This window comes from Eschscholzia californica, unplaced genomic scaffold, assembly GCF_041429995.1.
Source record: "Eschscholzia californica isolate CP2 unplaced genomic scaffold, dmEscCali1.0.p SCAF_7, whole genome shotgun sequence".
NCBI lineage: Eukaryota > Viridiplantae > Streptophyta > Magnoliopsida > Ranunculales > Papaveraceae > Eschscholzia > Eschscholzia californica.
This window is the reverse complement of record NW_028238494.1, coordinates 642,787-666,443: the sequence shown is the minus strand read 5'-3', so window position 1 is coordinate 666,443 and position 23,657 is coordinate 642,787. Positions and strand designations below refer to the sequence as shown.

The following is a 23,657-nucleotide window of genomic DNA, read 5'->3' as shown; positions in this document are numbered from 1 at the left end:
CGAGCCAGATGAGTCAGACTGGTCGAATTCAGACAAGAAAAATATGGGTTAATTAGTTCGAATCAACAAGAACCCCTGTTTCATGACTTTGGGTTTACGATGCCCAAAGAATATAACAAGGAGCAAGTAGTCTGAAGAATGTACATAACCTTCGTGTATTCGCGCCAAAACTGGTTAACTTACATTTAAACCTAATTTTTGAGTTGGGTTTTGACCTTGCAGACTAGTTCAAAAGAGGCACCTGAAACTTTCACTTCCATAAAGTAAATGAAGAATTGATAAGATTTTGTGTAAGTTTCTTCCTTTCTTTGCCTCTGTCCCCCTATATGTGACTCTAAGGCTCTCAGTTCTTCCTCGTTGAAATGTCGATCATGGTTCACAAACACAGGTTCAACCATACCGAAATCAATGGGTCTTATAGGCCAAATTTTAAAATCACAAACTTTATTTTTCTCTCTAAGTTTGAATCCCCATGCAATAAGTCGTTAAAGCCTCTGAAGTTGGTTCATCATTGAAGTCTCTTTCTCTCTCTAAACTCATGGCAAACGCACTAGAGGATATAATCTTCGAAACCTTAGAATCACAACCTTTATTTCTCTCTCCAAACGGTAGGATGAGATCATGAGATCGATTTTCGATGAAAAATCAATGTTTTTTTAACTCTACCACCATTACTAAATACACTTGAGATCAGATATGTATATGGTGTACAGATCAACTCGATCCAAACGAACGAGGGGCACTAATAAAACAATATGGTCCAATTGTAAGTAGTGTAGGAGCGCTTATACCATTACATCTATTCATTGAATAAGTGGTGCAGGATAGCTTTATGACCATTAGTGTGTATGTTTGTCTACAAGACAATTCTACGACGACGATGAATATGTTACATCTTTTACACGATAATTCTATGTCGATGATGAATATGTTACATCTTTTATACGATAATTCTGCGACGCTAATGAATATGTTACATCTTTATGACATATCAAAGTTAAACGACATGCGATCCTCTATTGTACTCATACAATCATGTTAGATTGAAAAAAACAAAAATCAACAATATAAACATTTTTTTTTTTTTTTTTGAGGAAAGAAAATAACATTCTGAATAGAGTAATGTAGTACTACTACTACTTCAAGGGGTAACATCTCAGAATGATACCAAACCCGAAAAGATAACAAATCACAAAACCATAGACTCTATCGTCAGGTAAAGAAGAAAAAAACCACCAAGCAAATAAAGCACATTTCATCACAACCATGTAAATCTTTTTCGTCTTACCGATTCACAGGACAAGCGAACTTGATCCCAGGAAACAGATACAAAAGAAGACTATCAATTAGGTCAGCTCTCAGCTCAGCTACTTTAAGCCCAAAATAATGCCGCCTCTGCTACAAATTCTGCTGCTACTGACAAACAAAACGAAAGAAAAACAATATAAACATTTTGACAAAGAAAAAAAAATTGTCCACACGTGGAAGAAGGTAAGAGCTGAAAAAACGACCGTTGCGATCTTAGGAGAGAATTCACAACCTCACCCGTTGCTATTACTCAAAATTATAGTTTCGTCGACATTTACAATTTCTGAAACCCTAGATTTTCTCATCTCTCTCATCTACTCTGGAATCTGGATTGACGAAGACGACGATATGGTTCGCCTGAAATTCTTCACTCCGTCAGCAGCAGTGTTTCGTTACTGATCCGACACCGCTCTGTAAGGATTCTCTAATCTCTCTCTCTCTCTCACTTACTCTCTTTTCTCTCTCTCAAAAACACACTGTCTCCCTCTCTCAAACCAATGATTTAGGAATTATCATGTTAGGGATACAGTTTATGAGTTATGAATTGGTTATTTAGTATTTGAAGTTAGGGTTTCCATGTTATTTTATCAGAGACCATCGAGTTGGTTGTTCACAGGCCGTATTCCAGGAGTTCTCCTGTCCACATAACTAGGGTTTCGGTTAGAGAAAGGATTACTAGTTCATGTTTTAGAGTATAAACATTTTTCTTGTTTAATCTGTTTCTCTTATTAGAATCAGAATTTACAAAATTTTGCAAGATAGTGATCAAGTTTCCCCCTTCTTTCTCACCATTCAGATTAAATGAAAAATCAAACTTTTTCTCTGTTTTGAAAATACAAAAAACAAACTCGGGTTAATGTGAACTGGGAACTGCATTTTCCTTTACTACTACTACTACTACTACTACTACTCTACCAATTACCAGAGAAATGAAATTTAATGTAGAAATTGTACTTCCATTACCAACTTGGGCTATGTTTATCTTTCAAAATAATACTCTGCCCGACTTGCTGGCAGATGTGTCCGACCACGTTAGCCGACTGTCACTATGTTGTATTTCCATGGTTTATAATGAGTTTTTTTTTTGCACCCTCATTTGCCCCCTAATTTTTCCGCAGTCCTCCTTATTTTATAATTCGCATAACTGTGCCAATCAGTTATAAAAATAATTGAATAACTTGTTTGATCTCATTTCCCTTTTGTGCAGAGAAAAAAACGAACCATTCCTCTTCCATTGTTTCTCCAGGCAACAGAAGCACTTCAAAAGCATAACAAAGCCGTTCCCTCCATTTTCCTTTGTTTTCTCTAACCGAAAAACTTCAGAAGCCTGCATTGTGTGTTTTGAATCTCACGAGGTGAGAGGTAAGCATAGCTAAATAGTTTTGTGTTACATGTTCTTTTAACTACTTATTACTGATATAATGTACGGTTATGATTTAGACACATCAGAACCATGTTATGATATGAACGTTATTACTAGGTCACGACCGTTGATTCTAATGAAATGATACAATGTGTGGGATACTTGATCCATTTCATCCAGAAATGGTTAAATATATTAGGGTACTTTTATACTGATTCATATTTAGTCACCTTTATATTAATGCATATTTAGGGTATGTGTGTTTCTAATTTGTATTTACGGTTCTTTTTATGTTGATATATTGTATTTTCTTTTTTATAGAAATGCAATCAGGTAATGTGGAACTCAATGTTTTGGAGACAATGGTTGAGGATGACAAACAAGAAGATGTTGACTCAAACCTACAAGTACCTAGAGTTGGGTTGGAGTTTGGTACCGTCGACGAATTGTATGAATATTGTCTTGCTTATGCTAGAAGAACGGGATACCCAGTTAGGAAGAAATCACAGAAAAAAAGATATGGAGTTTTAACATATGTTTCAGTATGTTGTGCAAGAGGTGGCAAAAATAAGCCGAAAGAAAGCAAACCTGTTCTGCCACAACTTAGTAGTAAGAGTGGGTGCAATGCCAAAGTTAGTGCGAAGCTCAACGGGAGTGGGAAATGGGAAATTACTATTGTCAATCTTGAGCACAATCATATCCTTAGTCCTGGAAGAGTCCGTCATTATAGATGTAATCGAAAGATTAATGCACGTGTGGCCAGACAACTTGATACTTGTGGACATGAGAACACCCCGTCCGAAGAAAGAGATTGTAGAGGAATGAGGGTGCTACGTCTTTCCGAAGGAGACAAAGCGGCGATTCAACAATACTTTTTGACTATGCAAATCAAAACCAATGGTTTTGTCTATAGCATGGATTTCGACGATGAATGTCGCTTACGTAATATTTTCTGGGCAGATAGAAGGTGTAGAGAGGCCTACAAAGAATTTGGAGATGTTGTGACATTTGACACGACTTACCTAACAAAAAATTACGATCTGCCTTTTCTCCCATTTGTTGGCATTAACCATCATGGACAGTCTATTCTCTTTGGTTGTGGTTTATTGTTTAATGAAGACATGGAGGCGTTCATTTGGTTGTTTAGGACATGGCTTTCTTGTATGGATGATAGGTATCCAACTGGCATTATAACGGACCAAGACACAACTATGCAAAAAGCTATTGAGGTCGTATTTCCTAATACAAAACACCGATGGTGTCTTTGGAATGTAATGAAAAAGGTAACTGAAAAACTTCGTAAGCACAATCAATTCGACTTGATAAGTTCTACTCTTCAAGGTATTGTTTATGACACGCTTAGTCCGGAAGAGTTTGAGTATAAGTGGGGACATATGATAAATGAATATAGCTTAGAGGAGGATAACTGGTTGGATAATCTATACAAAGAGAGAAAACGATGGGCACCAGCTTTTGTGAAAACATACTTTTCGGCCGGAATGTCTAGTACTCAACGTGGTGAAGGTAACAAAGCTTTTTTGGATGGATATGTCAACTCAAGAACGACATTGAAGGGTTTTGTTGAACAATACTGTGTTGCTTTAAGGGATAAAGATGAAAAAGAGGCAAAAGAAGATTTTAGGTCATATAATTTGGACATGGAATGTGTGAGTCCATTCGAAATAGAAAAGCAAATGAGGAACATATACACACTTTATAAATTTAGGGAATTTCAAAAGGAACTTATTGGAAAGATGGTTTGTGACTATGTAGATGTTAGGGAGCTTGGTCCCGTGTTCGAATACAACATTTCAGAGTGCAAGGAATTTGGTGATGTTGTTTGTAGGGTGTTATTTGATCCGATTGAGTGTGAAGTTAAATGCAGTTGTTTTCTGTTTGAATTTAAGGGGATTTTGTGCCGACATGCATTAATGGCATTGTGTAGAAATAAAGTTAAGGTCATACCGGATAAATACATCCTCAGGAGGTGGAGGAAGGATGTCAGAAGATCTCATACGAAGATTGGTGTGAACACTAATACAACACCTGAGCAAAAACGATATGATGACTTGTATCTTACATTCACAGAACTAGCAGATCTAGCTGTTGAGGATGAGAAATGCACAGCTCATTTACAAGATTGGATGGAAAAGTATAAGTTAAACGTCGATTCTCAGGATAAAATGGGTAGTTGTTTAAGGACAAGCAAGTCGAAGGGCGAGATGTGCTAGTACCTCGAGTTTTCAATTGATGGATGAACGGATGGAGTCATGGCCCATTGGAAACATTAGTATTGGATGGTTTGTATGGCTTCTGGACTTAGTTTGTAACTATCTTTTCAATTTTTCTTTTTGAGTGGTTCTTAAGACCGACATATTACTTCTGTTTATTTCACGAAATGCCCTGAATCTATTTTGAATGGCTTGAAATCATAGTGGCTTACTTTGAATGGTTTATCTGATTTTGGACAGCAGATATGGCATCGTCGTCCCTGGATCCTTATAACCAAAATAGTTGAAAAAACAACTTCGTTAGAGGGTTTGTTCGCCAAAAAATATTTGGATGTGAAAATCATTCTTTCTTATAGGAAAGATAACGTTTATTCTACTATTTGGCACACCACAAAACACACATTTCTAAATCACACGGTTCACTGTATAGGGTTGAAGTTCCTATCTCAATTCTCAGCACTTCTTCTCTGTAACAATCCACCAGATTCAAGTAATGTGCTTCATAGTTTCTATGCTATACTTTGTTTGCATGACTTGTATTCATAAAAAATGTTATATATGCTCTTAGGATTATTACTATATATGCATGAGAATCAAACTCATAAGATTATGTTAGTACATATAGCAATACCCTAACCATTATGATTCAACAGTTCGCTTCACTAATAATTACTTTCTGTATCATTTCATGCACTTAATGTTTACATTTCTTTCTCTATGTTTCTAAAAGATCTGAAGAGAAGGTTTTGTTTATCTGTTTCAGAGTACAAAAAATCTCTGATTTACAGGTTTCATTGCAATTACCAACTTTAAAGTTCAGGGTAAGGTAAGACCGATTCATCTGTACAGGTTCCATTGCAATTACAAACTCGAGAGTTCAGGGTTAGGTAAGACCGATTCATCTGTACATTGACTAACTAGTAAGTAAGAACAGATTACTGAGCCAAAGCCTGAAAGCCAGGTTCAGTTATAATGGCTACAATCAACCTTTACCCATAAAATTTTCCCTTTACTTTAACTTAGTCTTTTGGCTTTTGGTTCATTCTACATATCTGCTTGCCTCATATGATAGTTCTTTCAATTTCTAAAAGATGTCTATTTTACACGCTGAATACATTGATCATGTCTAGGTGGTCATGTCACTTGCTGCCACTTTATTGAGGGGTTTGAATCAAGTCAGAGATAAATAACATCAAATAATGCTTTCAGTAAAGGTCGAGTGTTTGAATCATTATTTACTTTCATGTTTGTTTAACCTTTTGTGAAACATTTTGTGAATTACGGAAAAATAGTGCTAGCTTCTATTTTGTGAAACGTTTTGTTAATTACGCTAAAATAGATGTTACTTGTGTGGGGGAAAGCTTTTATAAACAGGTTTATAAATTATAGATGCAATAACATAATGTAATGTTCTTTAGTATTTGTACATGATGCCTTGTATACATAGTAAGCAATTCATGAATTATGTTAATATCACATTCAAATCTTATTTCATTTAAAAATTTTTGGTTAAACAATTCCCATCTAGTGTTCATCTGGATGGATAGTGAACAGTTTTCAACTGTCTCGGACTCTCAGTTAGAAACATTCCGTTGAGGTTGATTTATCGAAGTTCGGCAATTGATTGAAATGTGAATCCTGATATGGTTTTCCACAACACTGACGTTGTATCATGCTTATGTTACACGGGAAAAATGCCTAGTGGGTGTTTTCTATTGTCTCAGACTCTCAGTTTCAGTGCCCATTCTACAAGGTAAGACAGTAAAACATTTGGGAGGTAGGATGAGGCTTTAAGTATGTTTAATATATAGTTTGTTATATATTTTCTGCATTATTTTCTTAGCTGAACATTTAGGTCTGCGATTGTAGTTGACATGAACAGAGACTTATACGGCATAAGCACTTAACCATCTGAATCAGATAGATAAGAGGCTGTTTTGTTGTTCAACTAGTTAGGTCCAGAGCATTAACATGATGACATTGTCTGTTCTATCTTACCCTGATTCTTATGAAGTCGAATTTTCTATTGCTAGTTACTTATCATCTATTACTTGATTTATAAATCACACATTTAATGGTTAAATGCTATAGTATTTGGAGATTAGGATTTAGACGCATATCACTCTTTGCCGAATGCAAGTGTTTATGGTCTTGTGATTTTCTTTATTTCACAAAAGAAGTTTCAGACAACTGCGACAACTGATAGATTTCCTTACTAGAGCTATCTTTTCTGAAGCTCATCTCTGTCCAGGTGCCACAGGTAGGCCTAATCAGGGTCTAAATGATCTTGATCCTTTAGTCTAAGTATCTCTTACTGCATTCAACTTGGGCAGGAAAATAGGTCGGGGTTTATGATCTTGATCCTTTAGTCTATATATTATGTCGTTCACTTAAGGGTGGAGAAAAAGCTTGATATTGGTCGGACATGGCTGCCCGAATTCGAAAAGGCCTGTGTAGGACTGCACCCGAAGACAGAGATGGCTTGTTCCAGGGCTTGGTGGGAAACCCTATTAGGCACTTTGTCCATGCCTGAGCCCATCATCTTCACCCGATGGATGTCTCTACATACTTGCCTGTTTGGATGCCCATTGTACTCCATGTGGGAGCCCCAAAGAGTTGCTCATCTTCATTCACGCGGAGAGACTTCCGGTTGATATAGAATTAATAACTCTTAACCCTACTCCTATATAGTATTCTAGTGTTTCTCTCTTTAAAGTTCTCTGTTTCCCCTCTGTTCGTTCTCGTTTTCCCACTCCATTTCTAGGGCAGTTGAGTTGTTGGAGAGAGTTTTTCACTCTCAACACTCAATTTCTCAATCTAATGAAATGATCCATTCAACCATTCAAATGATGAAAATGATAAGTTACAGTGCCCAAACACAGAAAACAATGATTCTTGTTAGATTCTAGGTTTAACATTCAGATTTCCACACCTACATCTACTTGCTTCCAAGAAAAGTCTCTACATATTTCAGTGGGGATGATCAATATTTTTTAATTTCTATACAGATTTAAGCTTTTTCCCTTAGTAAGTTATCAGTTGAGATGGTTAGAGGGCTGCAACATGTATAGGTCAAGAGGTCCCAGAGTGGAGACGGGGGGAACTGTGAGACTGTATTGGTCGACTACATCGTCAATAGCAACTGTGGACATTTTTAAAAATTTTCTCTGTGATCAAATATACAAATAACTATTTTACAACTGACAAATGAATGTGAACGGAAAGTTCACACTTTTCTTATGTACAGTTTGTTTTTTGTTTTCTTCATGTTGCTCTCTGTTTTTCTTTGGCAGCATGAGTACGGACAAACAAAAAATAAAAATGGGGGAATCTATTCGATTTGGTTCATATGGAATAGGTTGTCGTCTTTACCAACGGAAACTTCGAGTTACATATTACTCCCTGTTGGATGCACACGGACACTCAAACTTCTAAGTCAGAACATCTTTCGGATTTAATATAAATAGTGTCCGTTATGATTTTACCGACTGAAAACCGAGAGCTACCCTTATAAAACATTGAACTTAGTTATTCATCGGTAGGATGGGAATCACCATTCAAATCAAAATCTATCGTGAGATTATGGACACTAATACTAGGAAGTGCCAAGAAAGAAATGTGGGAATCACCATTCAAATCAAAATCTATCGTGAGATTATGGACACTAATACTAGGAAGTGCCAAGAAAGAAATGTTTTTTATATACATTCGAACCACTATTGGTCATATTTCTTTTCAGTGAGAAATAAAAAGAATCATATTAAGTCTTTTGTCGGGCTTGTTCATAAGGTGCCTAAGCTAAGTAATTGCGTGATATTATTCAACCAAAAAAATGTAATTGTGTGATACTATGAGAGTCCATGTCTCTCCTATTCAATTAGTATCATAATTCCTAAAACTTTGTAACTATACTTAATATTACTATTTAATAACTTATTATTTATGTAGATGTTTGCTTCTTTTTTATTATAAATATCAACCGTATCTCTATTTCTTGCTCCACGAATATTTCTAATTTAGTTTAAAAGACGCCAGGAATCGTCTCTTGACAGAAAGATTATTTGACCAAAATGTATGTATATGAAAAGTGAGACTGAGAGCAAAAACTGATCCTGGTGGTGAATGCAAATAACAGCGAACAGAACCGGTAAAAGTGGTAAATATATATAACATTCCGCTTAACTATATGTGCCGATCAAACGTTATATATATGGCTAAATGTTTGTGTAAGTGTATTTGGTTGCCTTGGATATTTCATCAAAAAAAATAACTTGGATACAACATCCAAAGATAGTTCAACAAAAAAAAAAGCATCCAAAGATAAAATTGTGATTTGAATTTACTCCATTCCCTTATTCCTTAAAATCTGTCGAGCATAAATAAATGTCAAAATGGAAAAGTCATAATCTAAAAGAAAAATAGATTCAACTTAAAAGAAGAAACAAAAGAGATCTTCTTTAAGGATTATCTTATCTTAATAAGATCTTTCAAATGTGTCACTCCTTGTTGACTTCTAACTTGACCCCTTCATACCATCTTATAGATCACATATTAACCATAGGATTTTTTCCATCCTATCTTATTAAATAATTGGCTTTAATTGAACAAAATCTAATGTGAAAATTAATAAATAACAAATCTTAGAGATTCTTAATAGGTACTTGTGGACGGGTAGAAAGTCACACGGTTAGAAGGATCGTCGGGTGGGCACCAGCAACTAGGCTTCGGGCCTCCAAATAGACGGGTTGACGGGCAGAAGGTCGGTTCTGGTAGCCGGGTAGACGGGTAGGCAGACGTCAGAGAAGGAAACAGCTACTGTCGGGCCAACGTCAGGGTAGAAAACGGGTACCAGTAGCCTGTAAACCTGCACAAGGGAAACACAACCGTGAAGTCCAAAGGGGGCACCGGAGATGGTGTCGGCCAAGGACCCTCCGACGGTCAAGTCAGTAACTTAGTTCGATGTAATAAAGTGAATAAACCGAAGATAGAGTTACTAATGATGGTAGAATCGTTGTAGCGTCGGGGTGGCACGACTCGTAGAGTGGCCGGAGCTCGGTTCTACGGAATGGTGAGTTGTGGTAGCTTCTGGACTACTTGGTCAGCAGAGTAGACTTCTGGTTATGGAAGAGTAGGATTCTGCTTGTGGAAGGGTAGATCTCTGCTTACAGAAGGGTAGACTCCTGCTCACAGAAGGGTAGACTAACGGGGAATGAGAGAAACGAGAAGCCTCTAGCAAGTTCCGATGTAGTTTCGTGGAAGCTTCTAACCGGAATCTCTGCCTTAGGCTAGCTTTAGACCAGAGGTCGTCGGGGTAGGTGATTTGTAGCCGGAGCTTAGTATAGAGTGATTGAAGTGATCGGAGTAGACTTCTGGAGTGCTAAGTAGAGAATAAGTAAGTAGTTTTCGAGTGAGAGTCTGAACCCTTTCCAAGAGTGAGGCTTCCTCTATTTATAGGGTGTAGAGGATAGTAACCGCTCTTGAGGGCGCAGGGTTGTTGGATCCGCAATAGTAGGATCACACTAGACTGCTTCCGTGGCCGTTGATCTCTTGAGAGAGAAGGGTAGCCTTACGATACCCGTTGCCCTAGCCTGTTCGTTGCCAGTAGAAATAGTCCACCACTCCTTCAAAGTAGCGCAAGACTCGGTCTTGTACCATGACCCCAACGTGTAGCAGAATGCTAGGATTGGACTGACCCAATCTCTAACAATTTGGCCACGTGTACGCACAACTAGCTGGAGTGTGGGTGGATCGTCATGGCAGACTTTATCTTGGCATGCCAGGAGCGTGGGCTTGGGTAGGCCTGCTTAGAATTTCTGGGCTTGCGAGGCATGTTGGGCTTTAGGTGGGCTTCCTTGCTAGACCGTAGAGGCTACTGAAGGCACCCCTCATATGTTACACGAGGGTGGGCGCATAAGGAAGGCCCAATGCTGTTTTTTGCCAATACAGTTTGTCCCCCACTCCCTGAGTTAGCGAGTGGCTGACTTAGGGAGTAGTTGTAGCTGGAACTATTAGAATCGTGCCCGGAAGCTCTGTATCGTTGTTTCGTTTTCCCGTGTGGTACGCCGAAGCGTTTTGACATGAGTCGGATAAAGCGGTACCATAGCTGGTGGCTAGCGAGTCAAGGAGACTCGTAATTGATGGAGAGAGACGGATGCCAGAGCGTTGGCCATGTTCGGGACGCGGCAAGTCAGGGGGGAAAGATGGTCGGGTTGACCGAAGGAAGAGGAGCTGAGGCGGGCAGGCGCGTCCTGCCCTGCAGGTGCGCGCAGGGCAGGCGCGTCCTGCCCTGCAGGTGCGCTCAGGGCAGGCGCGTCCTGCCCTGCAGGTGCGCGCAGGGCAGGCGCGTCCTGCCCTGCAGGTGCGCGCAGGGCAGGCGCGTCCTGCCCTGCAGGTGCGCGCAGGGCAGGAAGCTCCTTGCCCTGCTGGGACGCGCAGGGCAGGAAGTTTCCTGCCCTGCTGGGACGCAGGGCAGGAAGCTTCCTGCCCTGTCCCGAGCAGGTTCCTGTCCCGAGGCTCTCTATATATATATATATATATTTTTTTTTATATATATAATATATATATATATATGATACGTATATATTGGAGAAAGGTACCTGAAGTTTTTGTTCCCGGATCGTTGGTTTGGTTCGACAAGTAAGCCGGTTCGGCACGTGACGACCAGTGTCGTTCGCTCGACCTTGAGTCTTCGCAAAATTACTCCGCCAAGTTTTGCTCTTACTGGTGGCATCTCGTCCATAACGCCTTTGAAGGTTCTAGACGGGCCGTGTAGCAATGAGATGTGTCGGACGACGTGGTCCGCTTAACTTGCTTTTCGACTCATATATAAGGGGATGAGGGGTCTTGGACCCTTGTGTTTTGTTGGAGTCATTTTTTGGAGTGGAGTTTGGAGAAAAAGCTAGGAGAGAGAAAAACTTGAAGATCTTGAGGTAATCTTCGAATTTTTCTTCAGCGTTCTTCGTGTTCTTCGTGTTCTTCGTATGTTGGTAGAAAAACTTATATTTTGATCTCCTCGACAACAATTCGTAGCATGTTTTCCGTATTTTGATCTTGTGGTAGCGTAGGGTTCCACCAAATCATGTTTCTTGCCTGCCATGTTAGTATAGTGAACTTGACCCATGCATGCTAGAAAATGTGTAACGGCGGGGTAGAATCACGCCAGGCTTGTGGTAGTCGTGCAAGCTAGGGTAGGATTCCACCAAATCATGTTTCTTGCTTGCCATGTTAGTATAGTGAACTTGACACGTGCATGCTAGAAAATGTGTAATGGCGGGGTAGAATCACGCTAGGCTTGTGGTAGCCGTGCAAGCTAGGGTAGAGATTTCTTACCATGACTATGTGGGCTAGGGTAGCCGTATGTTTGCCTTGTTTTACTCTTGTTGTAGAATTCGGCCAAATTGTGTTCTCTGCGTGCTTTGTTAGTGTAGCGAACCTAACATATCCATAGCAGAATATGTGTGGTGACGGGGTAGGACCATGCTAGGCAGAAAACGTGTAATAACAGGGCAGAATCATGCTGGTCTTGTAGTTGCCAAGTTATCTAGGGTAGGACCTTGTTGCCACCACTGCTGGGGCTAGGCTAGATCCTTGGTAGGAGTACCTTATTCTTACTCGAACGTGTGCTCCGTAGGATGGACGAACGGGTAGGCGACTCTTCTAGTGAGTACGATGGGGCTTCGACACAAGACGGGGTTAGTTCGCGTGTTCCTGCTGGGCGACCTGTGGTGTTGATAAACCCTCCATCTGCTATTACCAACACATGTCTGAAGAGAATCAGGAAGAAATATAAGATACCTAAGGATGTGAAGCTTAGAGCTCCCGGGCCGTCTGAATTGGTAGACGGTGATACGACCGGTACTTCTTCGCGCAGGGCCCTAGCTTGTTTGGTTGGCGTGACGTGTCGTGGATGCCTCCGGGGTGGAGACTTGCTAGTGAGTGATATTTATTGTTTGTTTGTCGATGTTGACGCGAGTTTTGTCGTTTCCTGCCTTACCTGGTCTGTTGGTTCATGTAGATAGCGGGCAGGGCAACGAAATTGACTTTGTAGCACGGGACGCTGTTAGGCGTTTCGACTTCTGCCTGGCTCTTAGCCCCCTTGAGAGGCATTAGGAGGTCATGCTTGGCCATAAGAGAGTTGACGAAGTGACCCTTGGTATGTGCTTGTTGAGTAGAGGGTAAGTTGTGCCCTGCATTTTGCTTTGTACTACTCCGATCTGGGCAGGGATATGCATGCCAACGGCGGGGAAGCGTCATCTGGGCAGAGGTGTCGAATTGTCCGTGTGAACACTATCTTGCCATCTATTGTCCCCCCAGCCTAAGTGTAGAGTTAGTTTGCTCTGGACTTAGGCTGTCATTTTCGTTGGCGTCGTAGGATGGGAGAAGGTTGTCCTTTTCCAGCTTGTCCAAATTCGCCATTAGATTGCCGACCATGCACGCTGCAAGAGGGGTGGTCGATGGCAAATGCCATCGACCTTCGGAAACTCGAGTTAGTGAGTTTTTTACATGTTAAAAAAAAGGTAGCCAGAGGAGGTAGAGGTATGTGTTACTCTCCCTTAGGCAAAGTGTTGGACCATGCTTGTCCTGTTATCCTCGTCGACATCGTAGGATGGGGGAAGGGCGTCCTTCCCCAGCTTGTCCAAGTCTGCCGTTAGATAGCCAGCCTGCACACTGGAATGATGGGTGGTCGATGGCAACGCCATCGACCTTCAGAAACTCGAGTTAGCATCGTCCTGAGATGACAAAGGAAAAATTATGTAAAGGAGGTAAGGGCATGTATTACTCTCCCTCAGGTCGGACTAGGCTTGTTCTGGGCTTAGGTCGTCATCCTTGTTGATGCTGCAAGGTGGGAGAAGAGTGTTCTGTTTCCAGCTTGCCCATGTCTACCGTAGGATAATCAACCTGTACAGAAAAGAAGAAAGGGTGGTCGATGGCATTGCCATCGACCCTCCGACGCCCAAGTCAGTAATGTTCTGAGGAGAGAATAGATAATGGACAGAGGAAATAAGAATATGTGGTACTCCCTGTTCCCCTCTGAGGGGTTCGGTGTGGGCATGTTGTATGCTACCGAGTTACTGGAGCCGCAACTGCCCTTATGCTCCTTGGTCTGGGAGTTGAACCAACTTCACCAGGTGTCTATGTCTACGCTGGTAGACCAGCAGGTCTAATGGGGTGTGTCCCATTTTATTGTCAAGAATCCTGTCACAAAATGGGTGAGAGGGGTAGTCGGTGGCATGGCCACCGACTCTCCGATGCTTAAGTCAGAACAAGTGTTTATTAGAAGCGGTAAGTAAAGTAAAGAGGTAGGGTTAGAAGTGGTACAACTTTAGGTGAGTGGCGTTCCAACTGTTGTTAATGTTAAGCCCATCTTTTGCTTGGAGCTTGTATGCTCCCTGGCCTATCACCCTGGTGATTAGGTAAGGGCCTTCCCAGTTGGGGGCTAGTTTACCTGCTCCAGCCTCTCTGGTATTCTGGAAAACCTTTCGGAGCACCCAGTCGCCTACTTTGAAGGTACGAGCCCTGATGTTCCGGTTGTAATGACGGGCTACCTTTTGCTGGTATGCTGCATTCCTTATTACTGCCATATCTCGAAGCTCGTCGACCGTGTCGAGGTTGTGGTTGAGTTGATCCCAATTTGACTCTTCTGTAGTCCATTGACAACGTACTGATGGTACTCCAGCTTCCACCGGTATGACCGCTTCAGAACCGTAGGCTAGGGAGAAAGGAGTTTCGCCAGTTGGGGTTCTAGCAGTAGTTCGATACGACCAGAGAACCCCTGGCAACTCGTCTGCCCAAGCCCCTTTAGCTTTTTTGAGCCTCTTCTTCATAGTTTTCATGATGGTCTTATTAGAAGACTCTGCTTGTCCATTAGATTGAGGGTAGCGTGGGGTAGAGAAGCTAAGCTTGATTCCCCATCCCTTGCAGAAGTCCTGGAAGTCGAAACTAATAAACTGGGAACCGTTGTCGGTAACGATCTCCTTGGGTACCCCGAACCTGCAAATAACATTTTTCCAAATAAAATTCTTTACCTCGCGGTCTCTGACCTGGTGGAATGCCTCAGCCTCGATCCACTTGGTGAAGTAGTCTGTTACGGCTAGCATGTAAACTCTCTGCCCTGGAGCAGTGGGTAGTTTTCCCACGATGTCCATACCCCACTTCATGAATGGCCATGGTGAGAGTATGGAGTTGAGTTTTTCTGGAGGTAAATGGGAGGAGTTGGCAAACCTCTGGCAACTGTCGCAATTCCTAACGTGACTTATAGAATCTGCTCGCATGGTAGGCCAGTAGTAGCCGGCTGTGAGGACTCGGCTGGCTAGACTACGGCTTCCTGAGTGGTTGCCACATTCTCCTTCATGAAGTTCGGCTAGCACGTATTTGGCTTCCTCTGGAGTAACACATTTGAGATAGGGTCCAGAGTAGGATCTTTTAAGTAGTTGACCTTCCAGCATGGTGAACCTAGCTGCTTTTGCTCTTAGTCTACGAGCCTCATTCTTGTCTTCTGGTAGCTCGTCGGTGGTCAAATAACTTATTATTGGTGTCATCCAATTGTTGTTGGAATCTACACTTGCTACCTCCAGGGCAGGATTTTTCCATGTGGCTGGCCACTGGAGCGTAACTAGTGGGATTGACTGCTCTGACTTGGCTGGGATCGATGAGCCCAGATTGGCTAGGGCATCAGCATGGCCATTCTCCAGCCTGGGTACCTGTGTTATGTTGGCCTCTTCGAAGTCAGCTAACATACCTTTTACCTTGGCTAGGTAAGCGATCATCCTGGCATCTCTGGTCTGGTATGCTCCTTGCGTTTGGTTGACTATCAGTTGGGAGTCTGACTTTATCTCTAGCCTTCGAACACCTATTTCTTTGGCGAGAGCTAGCCCGGCGATCAATGATTCGTACTCGGCTTCGTTATTTGTGGCTTTGAACTCACATCTGACGGCACGCTGGATTTGGTCTCCCTCAGGGGATTGGAGGACTAGCCCTAGCCCGACCCCATTCATGTTACTGGAGCCATCAACCGACAGGGTCCATTTCAGCTTTTTCTGCTCTGCAAGACACAGTAACTCCTTCTCCGCTTGAATTAGAGTACTAGGTGTAAAGTCGGCTATAAAGTCAGCCAATACTTAGGACTTAATCGCAGTACGAGGTTGGTAGGAAATATCATGCTCGCTTAATTCGACAGCCCACTTGGTCAGTCTACCAGATAGTTCTGGTTTGTGAAGCACATTCTTTAACGGGAATGTAGTAACTACGACTATCGGGTGGCACTGAAAATATGGTCTTAGCTTCCTGGCAGCCATTACTAAGGCCAGTGCAAGCTTTTCTAGCTGGCTATAACGGGTCTCTGCATCAAGCAGGGACTTGCTAACGTAATAGACGGGTAGTTGCTTACCTTGTTCTTCCCGTACTAACACTGCACTTACTGCTGTTTCGGAGACTGCTAGGTAGACATACAATTTTTCTCCCTCTTGAGGCTTGGATAGCAAGGGTGGAGAGGTCAGGTACTCCTTCAGTTGCTGGAGTGCCTCTTCGCATGCTGGAGTCCATGCAAATTCTTTGGCCTTTCGTAAGGTAGAGAAGAAATGGTGGCATTTTTCAGAGGAACGTGAGATAAAACGGCTGAGTGCTGCCACTCGACCAGCCAGTTTCTGCACATCTTTGATGCATGTGGGAGAAGGGATGTTCATCACAGACAGGATCTGGTCTGGGTTGGCTTCTACTCCTCTGTGGGTCACCATGTACCCCAAGAACTTCCCTGAAGAAACACCGAAGGAACACTTAGTAGGATTAAGTTTCATATTGTACCTTTCTAGTACGTCGAAAGCCTGTTGGAGATGTTTGAGATGTTCTTCAGCCATCAGAGACTTGACTAGCATGTCGTCGATGTAGACTTCCATGGTGTCCCCTAGCATGCCTGCAAACATTTTGTTTACCAGTCTCTGGTAGGTTGCCCCTGCGTTCTTCAACCCGAACGGCATGACTTTGTAGCAGAAGATGCCTCTTTCTGTGATGAAGGCAGTCTTTTCCTGGTCTGCAGGATGCATCAGTATCTGGTTATAGCCAGAGAACGCGTCCATAAAGCTGAGTAGTTGGTGGCCTGCAGTGGCATCGACAAGCATGTCGATGTGAGGTAGCGGGAATGAATCCTTGGGACAAGCTTTGTTTAAGTCTGTGAAGTCGATACAGACTCTCCACTTCCCATTTTTCTTCTTTACCACGACTACGGTAGCCAACCAGTCGGGGTAGTTGACTTCTCGGACAGACCCAGCTTCGATCAGCTTCTGAACTTCCTCATTTATTACCCTGTTTCGTTCTGGAGCGAATTTTCTACGCTTCTGTCTTACTGAAGGATGGCTAGGATCTACCTGCAATTTGTGTACCATTACCTCAGGGTCGATTCCAGTCATGTCAGCATGAGACCAGGCAAAGCAATCGTGGTGGGTTGTGAGGAACTCGACGAGCTTGCTCCGTAGGGTAGGATTGAGCTTAGAACCAATCTGTACTTTATGATCCGGGAAGTCTGGGTGGATCTGGACTTCATCTAGCTCTTCCATACTTGGGCAGTCCGGATCGGTGCTACTGTGTTTCTCCTTCTGTAATTGCTATAAGGCTGACTTCGGGGCTTTCATTGCGTTTTTGTAGCAATTCCTTGAGGTACTCTGCTCCCCTCTGATCTCTCGGACACCCCAGGGAGTTGGAAACCTGAGCACTTGGTGGAACGTAGATGGTACTGCCCTCATGCTGTGGATCCAAGGCCTACCGAGTATGATATTGTAGGCAGAAGGGCAGTCCAGTACGACAAACACAGTGCTAAGGTTGACTCCTCCTGCGAAGACGGGAAGGGTGACTTCTCCCAATGTGTGTTTCTGTTCTCCACTAAAGCCTACCAGAACAGTAGAGCGTCGACATATGCAAGATTCATCTAAGCCCATACCTTGCAAAGCATTCAAGAAAAGCACATTAGTGGATGAACCATTATCTATCAAAATACGCTTAACTAGAACGTTTGCAATATTAAGAGAGATAACAAGAGCGTCATGATGAGGGTTGACGAGCCCTGTGGCTTCATTGTCTATGAAGCTTATTGTCTGGTTGGTGTAGGCATGAGGAGTAGCTTCTGTAGAGTGGGCTAGAGGGTTGGCTGCAATTCTAGCACTCCTCTTGGCTGCAGAGTGGCTAACTCCGCTCACTTCTGAACCTCCTGAGATTACTAGACACGTCTTCGTAGGAATCGGCTGCTCTGGTTCCTTGACTTGGGTGTCTCGTTGTGTCAGGGTACTCTTCCCTTTCTCTGTCAACAAGTCGGTAAGGTGGCCTCTTTTCAGCAACTCTGCAACTTCTAGCCTGAGGGCTATGCAATCTGTAGTGTTGTGGTCGTGATCTCCGTGGAATTCGCACCACTTGGTTGTGTCTCTCTTCTCGCTAGGAGTCTTTGTCTTTCCTGGCCATCTTACAGTACTGCCCATGCCCTTCATAACCGCTACTAGTTCGACTGGTTCAATGCTTAGGTTGTACTCTGGAATCCTGGTACGAACGGGTCCTTGAGGCTTCTCTGCTGGGCGACCTGATGGAGGGTCAAGTGGCCTTCTGTTCTCCCTAGGAGGGCCACGTCTGGAAGTTGGGTAGGGCTCCCCTGGTCTGCTATCTGTTCTCCGATCTGGTCGTCTAGAGCGACGGTCCCTGTTCCTGTCATCATAAGAATAATATTTGTTTCGGTGGGCTTCGTCTTCCTCCCACCGAATTTCTACCCAAGCGCGAGCCAGGGCATCCTCCATGGTAGTGCAATTGAATTTGGTAAGTTCCTTGTACAACTCTCCTTCTGGCAGTAAGCCTTTTCTGAACGCATCAACGGCAGTCTCTTGGTTGCAGTAGGGAATCGACACCTTCTCTCGGTTGAACCTCCCCACGTAGTCTCTGAGTGGCTCACCCCTTCTCTGGTGGACTCGGTAGAGGTCGCCAGATAGCTTTTCTAGCTTTTTGCTACTGGCAAACTGCTCTACAAATGTGTCTGTGAGCTGGGCAAAGGAGGCGATCGAATTGTTGGGCAGGTTCGTGTACCACTGCAAAGCTGGTCCGACGAGGCTTGAACCGAAGCTCTTGCACATACACGCCTCCCTGAGATCTCTGGGTATTGCAGCGGTGAACATCCTCTGCTTATATGATGCGATGTGATCGTCTGGATCGGAAGTTCCATCGTACATCCTCATGTTAGGGAACGAAAACTTCTTAGGCATTTCTACTAAGGCAATAGCGTCAACGAAAGGTGAGTCTGCGTAGCACTGGGGCAGACTCTTCCTTAGCGGAGCAGGAACTCCAGGGATCCTGGTGATCATTGCCTCCATCTCTGCGAGTTTCCTAGCCATGATCTGCTCCAGAGGAGTACCTGTAAAAGACAAGTTTAGGATGTCAGCTTGTGAGTTAAGGTTTGTCCCACCTGCCACAGTGTGTGAGGGGGGAACAGTAAACATTGAAGAGGAGAAAAGAGGAGCAGCAGTAGAGTGTAAGGGTAGAGTAGAGTGTAGGGGCAGAGCAGAGCTCTGGAATGAAGGCAGAGGCATTATGAAGGGTGTTGTAGAGCCAGCTTGAGTTGCAGGTAGTGTTGTAGAACCACTGACAGTAGTCGATTGCATAGGTGGTTGGCTGGAAGAACTTCCTGGCTCTGGAGTGAAAGGTTGCATCGAAGTAACAGGAGCTCGAAACCTAAGCCCTGTTGATCTTGGTACAGAGAGCTCGGTGATCTTCTCTTGAAGTAGCTGGTTTTCTGCTCTCACCAGAGAATTCTCTTCTTCTAGAGCTTTGAACTTTTGGGCATTCTCCTGTACTTGGGCTGTGAGAGCAGCTATCTGGGCTGAAACGTCGATCGGAGTGGCTACCATGTCGTCTGCCATTGCAAAGGTCGTCTTTGATAGTTGTTGCTGAGGCCCCACGGTGGGCGCCAAACTGTGGACGGGTAGAAAGTCACACGGTTAAAAGGATCGTCGGGTGGGCACCAGCAACTAGGCTTCGGGCCTCCAAATAGACGGGTTGACGGGCAGAAGGTCGGTTTTGGTAGCCGGGTAGACGGGTAGGCAGACGTCAGAGAAGGAAACAGCTACTGTCGGGCCAACGTCAGGGTAGAAAACGGGTACCAGTAGCCTGTAAACCTGCACAAGGGAAACACAACCGTGAAGTCCAAAGGGGGCACCGGAGATGGTGTCGGCCAAGGACCCTCCGACGGTCAAGTCAGTAACTTAGTTCGATGTAATAAAGTGAATAAACCGAAGATAGAGTTACTAATGATGGCAGAATCGTTGTAGCATCGGGGTGGCACGACTCGTAGAGTGGCCGGAGCTCGGTTCTACGGAATGGTGAGTTGTGGTAGCTTCTGGACTACTTGGTCAGCAGAGTAGACTTCTGGTTATGGAAGAGTAGGATTCTGCTTGTGGAAGGGTAGATCTCTGCTTACAGAAGGGTAGACTCCTGCTCACAGAAGGGTAGACTAACGGGGAATGAGAGAAACGAGAAGCCTCTAGCAAGTTCCGATGTAGTTTCGTGGAAGCTTCTCACCGGAATCTCTGCCTTAGGCTAGCTTTAGACCAGAGGTCGTCGGGGTAGGTGATTTGTAGCCGGAGCTTAGTATAGAGTGATTGAAGTGATCGGAGTAGACTTCTGGAGTGCTAAGTAGAGAATAAGTAAGTAGTTTTCGAGTGAGAGTCTGAACCCTTTCCAAGAGTGAGGCTTCCTCTATTTATAGGGTGTAGAGGATAGTAACCGCTCTTGAGGGCGCAGGGTTGTTGGATCCGCAATAGTAGGATCACACTAGACTGCTTCCGTGGCCGTTGATCTCTTGAGAGAGAAGGGTAGCCTTACGATACCCGTTGCCCTAGCCTGTTCGTTGCCAGTAGAAATAGTCCACCACTCCTTCAAAGTAGCGCAAGACTCGGTCTTGTACCATGACCCCAACGTGTAGCAGAATGTTAGGATTGGACTGACCCAATCTCTAACAATTTGGCCACGTGTACGCACAACTAGCTGGAGTGTGGGTGGATCGTCATGGCAGACTTTATCTTGGCATGCCAGGAGCGTGGGCTTGGGTAGGCCTGCTTAGAATTTCTGGGCTTGCGAGGCATGTTGGGCTTTAGGTGGGCTTCCTTGCTAGACCGTAGAAGCTACTGAAGGCACCCCTCATATGTTACACGAGGGTGGGCGCATAAGGAAGGCCCAATGCTGTTTTTTGCCAATACAGTACTCGATATTTAACGTATGTTTTTATTTTTTAAAAGTTCTGATTCTGAATCTTTATATGGTAGAATCATAACGCATCTTAAAAACCTGAACAAAACTTGTTAAACATCAGGATAAAAATTATGAAAGGTTTGTGGTCCTGACAAGTGACAGACTCAAATTGAAATAAGTCGGTGAGACCTTTGTTTCATTTGTCAGTATATCGGAATGTTGCTCGCGAGCCCGAATCGCCCATGGGTACCCGAGCCCATGACTGACCACGGGCACCCGCTACCCGTTGCGGGTAGATCCCGCTCGACCCGATGAAATTTGATGGCCACGCGGGGGTTAAAACCCCTGCCCGACCTTCCGCCCACACCCGAGTTTGATAGGGCAAAGCTCGATGGGTGTCCATATATCTTCGATAAGACGGAGATAACATTTGCCGCTAGATGAGGGATCTCTAAGATTACTAAGACCAAATACAAGCATATATATATATATATACTAGGTGTCCACCGCGTCCTACGGACGCGGTAGATCCCTTTTGGCTAACGCCCTCATGTATGAGCCAACCTGAATATGTGACCTTGCTATTCATCGATTGTGTTGACTATATTTTAGTGGTGCGTGTATACTGGGATCATGCATAACCTAGACGTGTATGTGTCGCGATACATACACGTCTAGGTTATGCATGATCCCAATATACACGCACCACTAAAACATAGTCTAACACAATCGATGAATAGCAAGGTCACATATTCAGGTTGGCTCATACATGAGGGCGTTAGCCAAAAGGGATCTACCGCGTCCGTAGGACGCGGTGGACACCTAGTTGTTAAGGAAATGTATAACCGGCGTTATGATTATGAAAAATAATTAATTTAATTTACAAAATTAGTACGAATGTTAATAAGAAAGGGTATTAAAGGCACTATTAACTTTGATATGAAATAGAAATCAAATAATTACAGCCATTCAAACTTCATGGATATTACAACAAACAGAAAACAAAGAAGAGTAGGTATACATTTTTTTAGACTAATTGGAATTAAAGTTATCAGAGTACACTAACTTTGATAAGAAATTAGTATGAATGTTAATGAAAAAAAATAACATTCGTACTAAACTATCTTTTATTGATAAAAAATAAAAGTTTTTTTTTTGTTTACTTACTCAAACTATTAGTTTTTTAGACTCTAAAAAATAAAGAAATTAGATTAGATACTGATAAGTTAATTTGAATGAGTTCCAGAGAAATAATAATAGATGATCAAATAATTAAAACCATTCAAAGTTCATAAATATTACAACAAAGTGAAAGTAAAGAAAAGATAATATGGATTGCAAAAAGAAAGAGAAAATAAAGAGAAGATTATATGAATTCTAAACTAAGAAACATAAACATTACAACTTCATGGATATAATACAACACGTCAGTATAGTAAACAGTAACAACCCATCTTCCAAATACTTTTCTTGACTTTGTTGTCAATTGGTTGCCATTTCCTGTAAAAACAAAAAAAAATGATACATTAGTTAAATATCCAAACCAAAATGGTAGAAGGTTAGGGTACACATTCAAATTATCAAGATAAAAAAAGATATGAGAAGCTAAAAAAACTCAACGACCAAGAAAAATATAAATTGATGATGAATTGTAATAATTTTGGAGAGATAACCGTGAGGAAACATAGAGAGAGTGGGTACTTTGTAGTTATATATAGTGAGAGAGTAGGAGTAGTTATTTTCAGAAAGTGGTTATAGCAAATTATTTAATTTTTTCGATAAATTTGATAACAGATTAGTGGGAGCAGAGAGAAATACGTGGAGAGGGGAGAATTTAATGCATAGTTTCTTAACTGCTTATCTAAAAAAGTGGGAGGAGATAATCTGTTCTGGTAGAGAATAAATGGAGAGAAAATGGGGGGAGGTGAGAGGTAGTTTGTAACTCCTTATCTAATTAAGTGACACATGGATGGGAAGTTAAATAACTTATTTTCAAGCAATTTGAACCATTAGATCAAGAAACTACATATTATAATCCGACGGACAGGAATATCCGAGAGATAATCCGACGGTCCTGCTCAAAAAACACCATTGTGCTTTATATAATAGATATATATATATATATATATATATATATATAAACATATCAGTATTTGATCAATATAAAATATAACATTAACAATTTACTGAAATATGAAAGAAGAAATGAATTGATTTCCTAAACAAACAAATAAAAAAAATGATTCAAGTATGATGCAGAACTATGCCCGATACTCTAGCCGCCCGTTGCCCGACAACCCGACTTCTTTAGCGGGTGTGGGCGGGTTTTGGTCAGAGGAAAATTAAAAATTACCTACCTGGTCTACCCGACTACCCTAATAGCCAAACAGAAGATCTATCCGACCTGCCCACGGCGGAAGTGTTTTTACCCGTGGGCGCCCATACCCGTCCGATTCCCACCCCCTATTGCTTCGTAAGAAGGCACCCCAATTTCCTGTACTTAAACTGTAGATATATTTTGGAAGAGAAAAAATTGGTCTTAGAGG

General features: G+C 42.5%; 1 protein-coding gene across 4 annotated transcripts; it reads left to right on the top strand.

Annotated features, from left to right (window-relative positions):
* The first annotated feature begins 1,438 nt into the window (after nt 1–1,438).
* On the top strand, nt 1,439–6,367 carry LOC147530405 (protein FAR-RED IMPAIRED RESPONSE 1-like). 4 transcript variants are annotated; one of them, XR_015229247.1, is made up of 5 exons: nt 1,439–1,721; nt 2,516–2,670; nt 2,993–4,971; nt 5,666–5,728; nt 6,033–6,367. XR_015229247.1 is itself a non-coding variant. In XM_086651376.1 (3 exons), the coding sequence occupies exon 3, from the start codon at nt 2,995–2,997 to the stop codon at nt 4,900–4,902; it is 1,908 nt and encodes a 635-aa protein (XP_086507502.1). In that variant the 5' UTR covers nt 1,439–1,721; nt 2,516–2,670; nt 2,993–2,994; the 3' UTR covers nt 4,903–5,127. The 4 variants fall into 4 exon arrangements, 2 of the variants coding, with proteins under 2 accessions (XP_086507502.1, XP_086507503.1); XR_015229248.1 differs by having other exon boundaries at nt 1,462–1,721; nt 2,516–2,663; XM_086651376.1 differs by lacking the exons at nt 5,666–5,728; nt 6,033–6,367 and having other exon boundaries at nt 2,993–5,127.
* The last annotated feature ends 17,290 nt before the right edge of the window (nt 6,368–23,657 follow it).

Bases quoted from the DNA above. Each gene is read 5' to 3' on its own strand.
- LOC147530405 (XM_086651376.1), top strand. From the start codon at position 2,995: ATGCAATCAGGTAATGTGGAACTCAATGTTTTGGAGACAATGGTTGAG.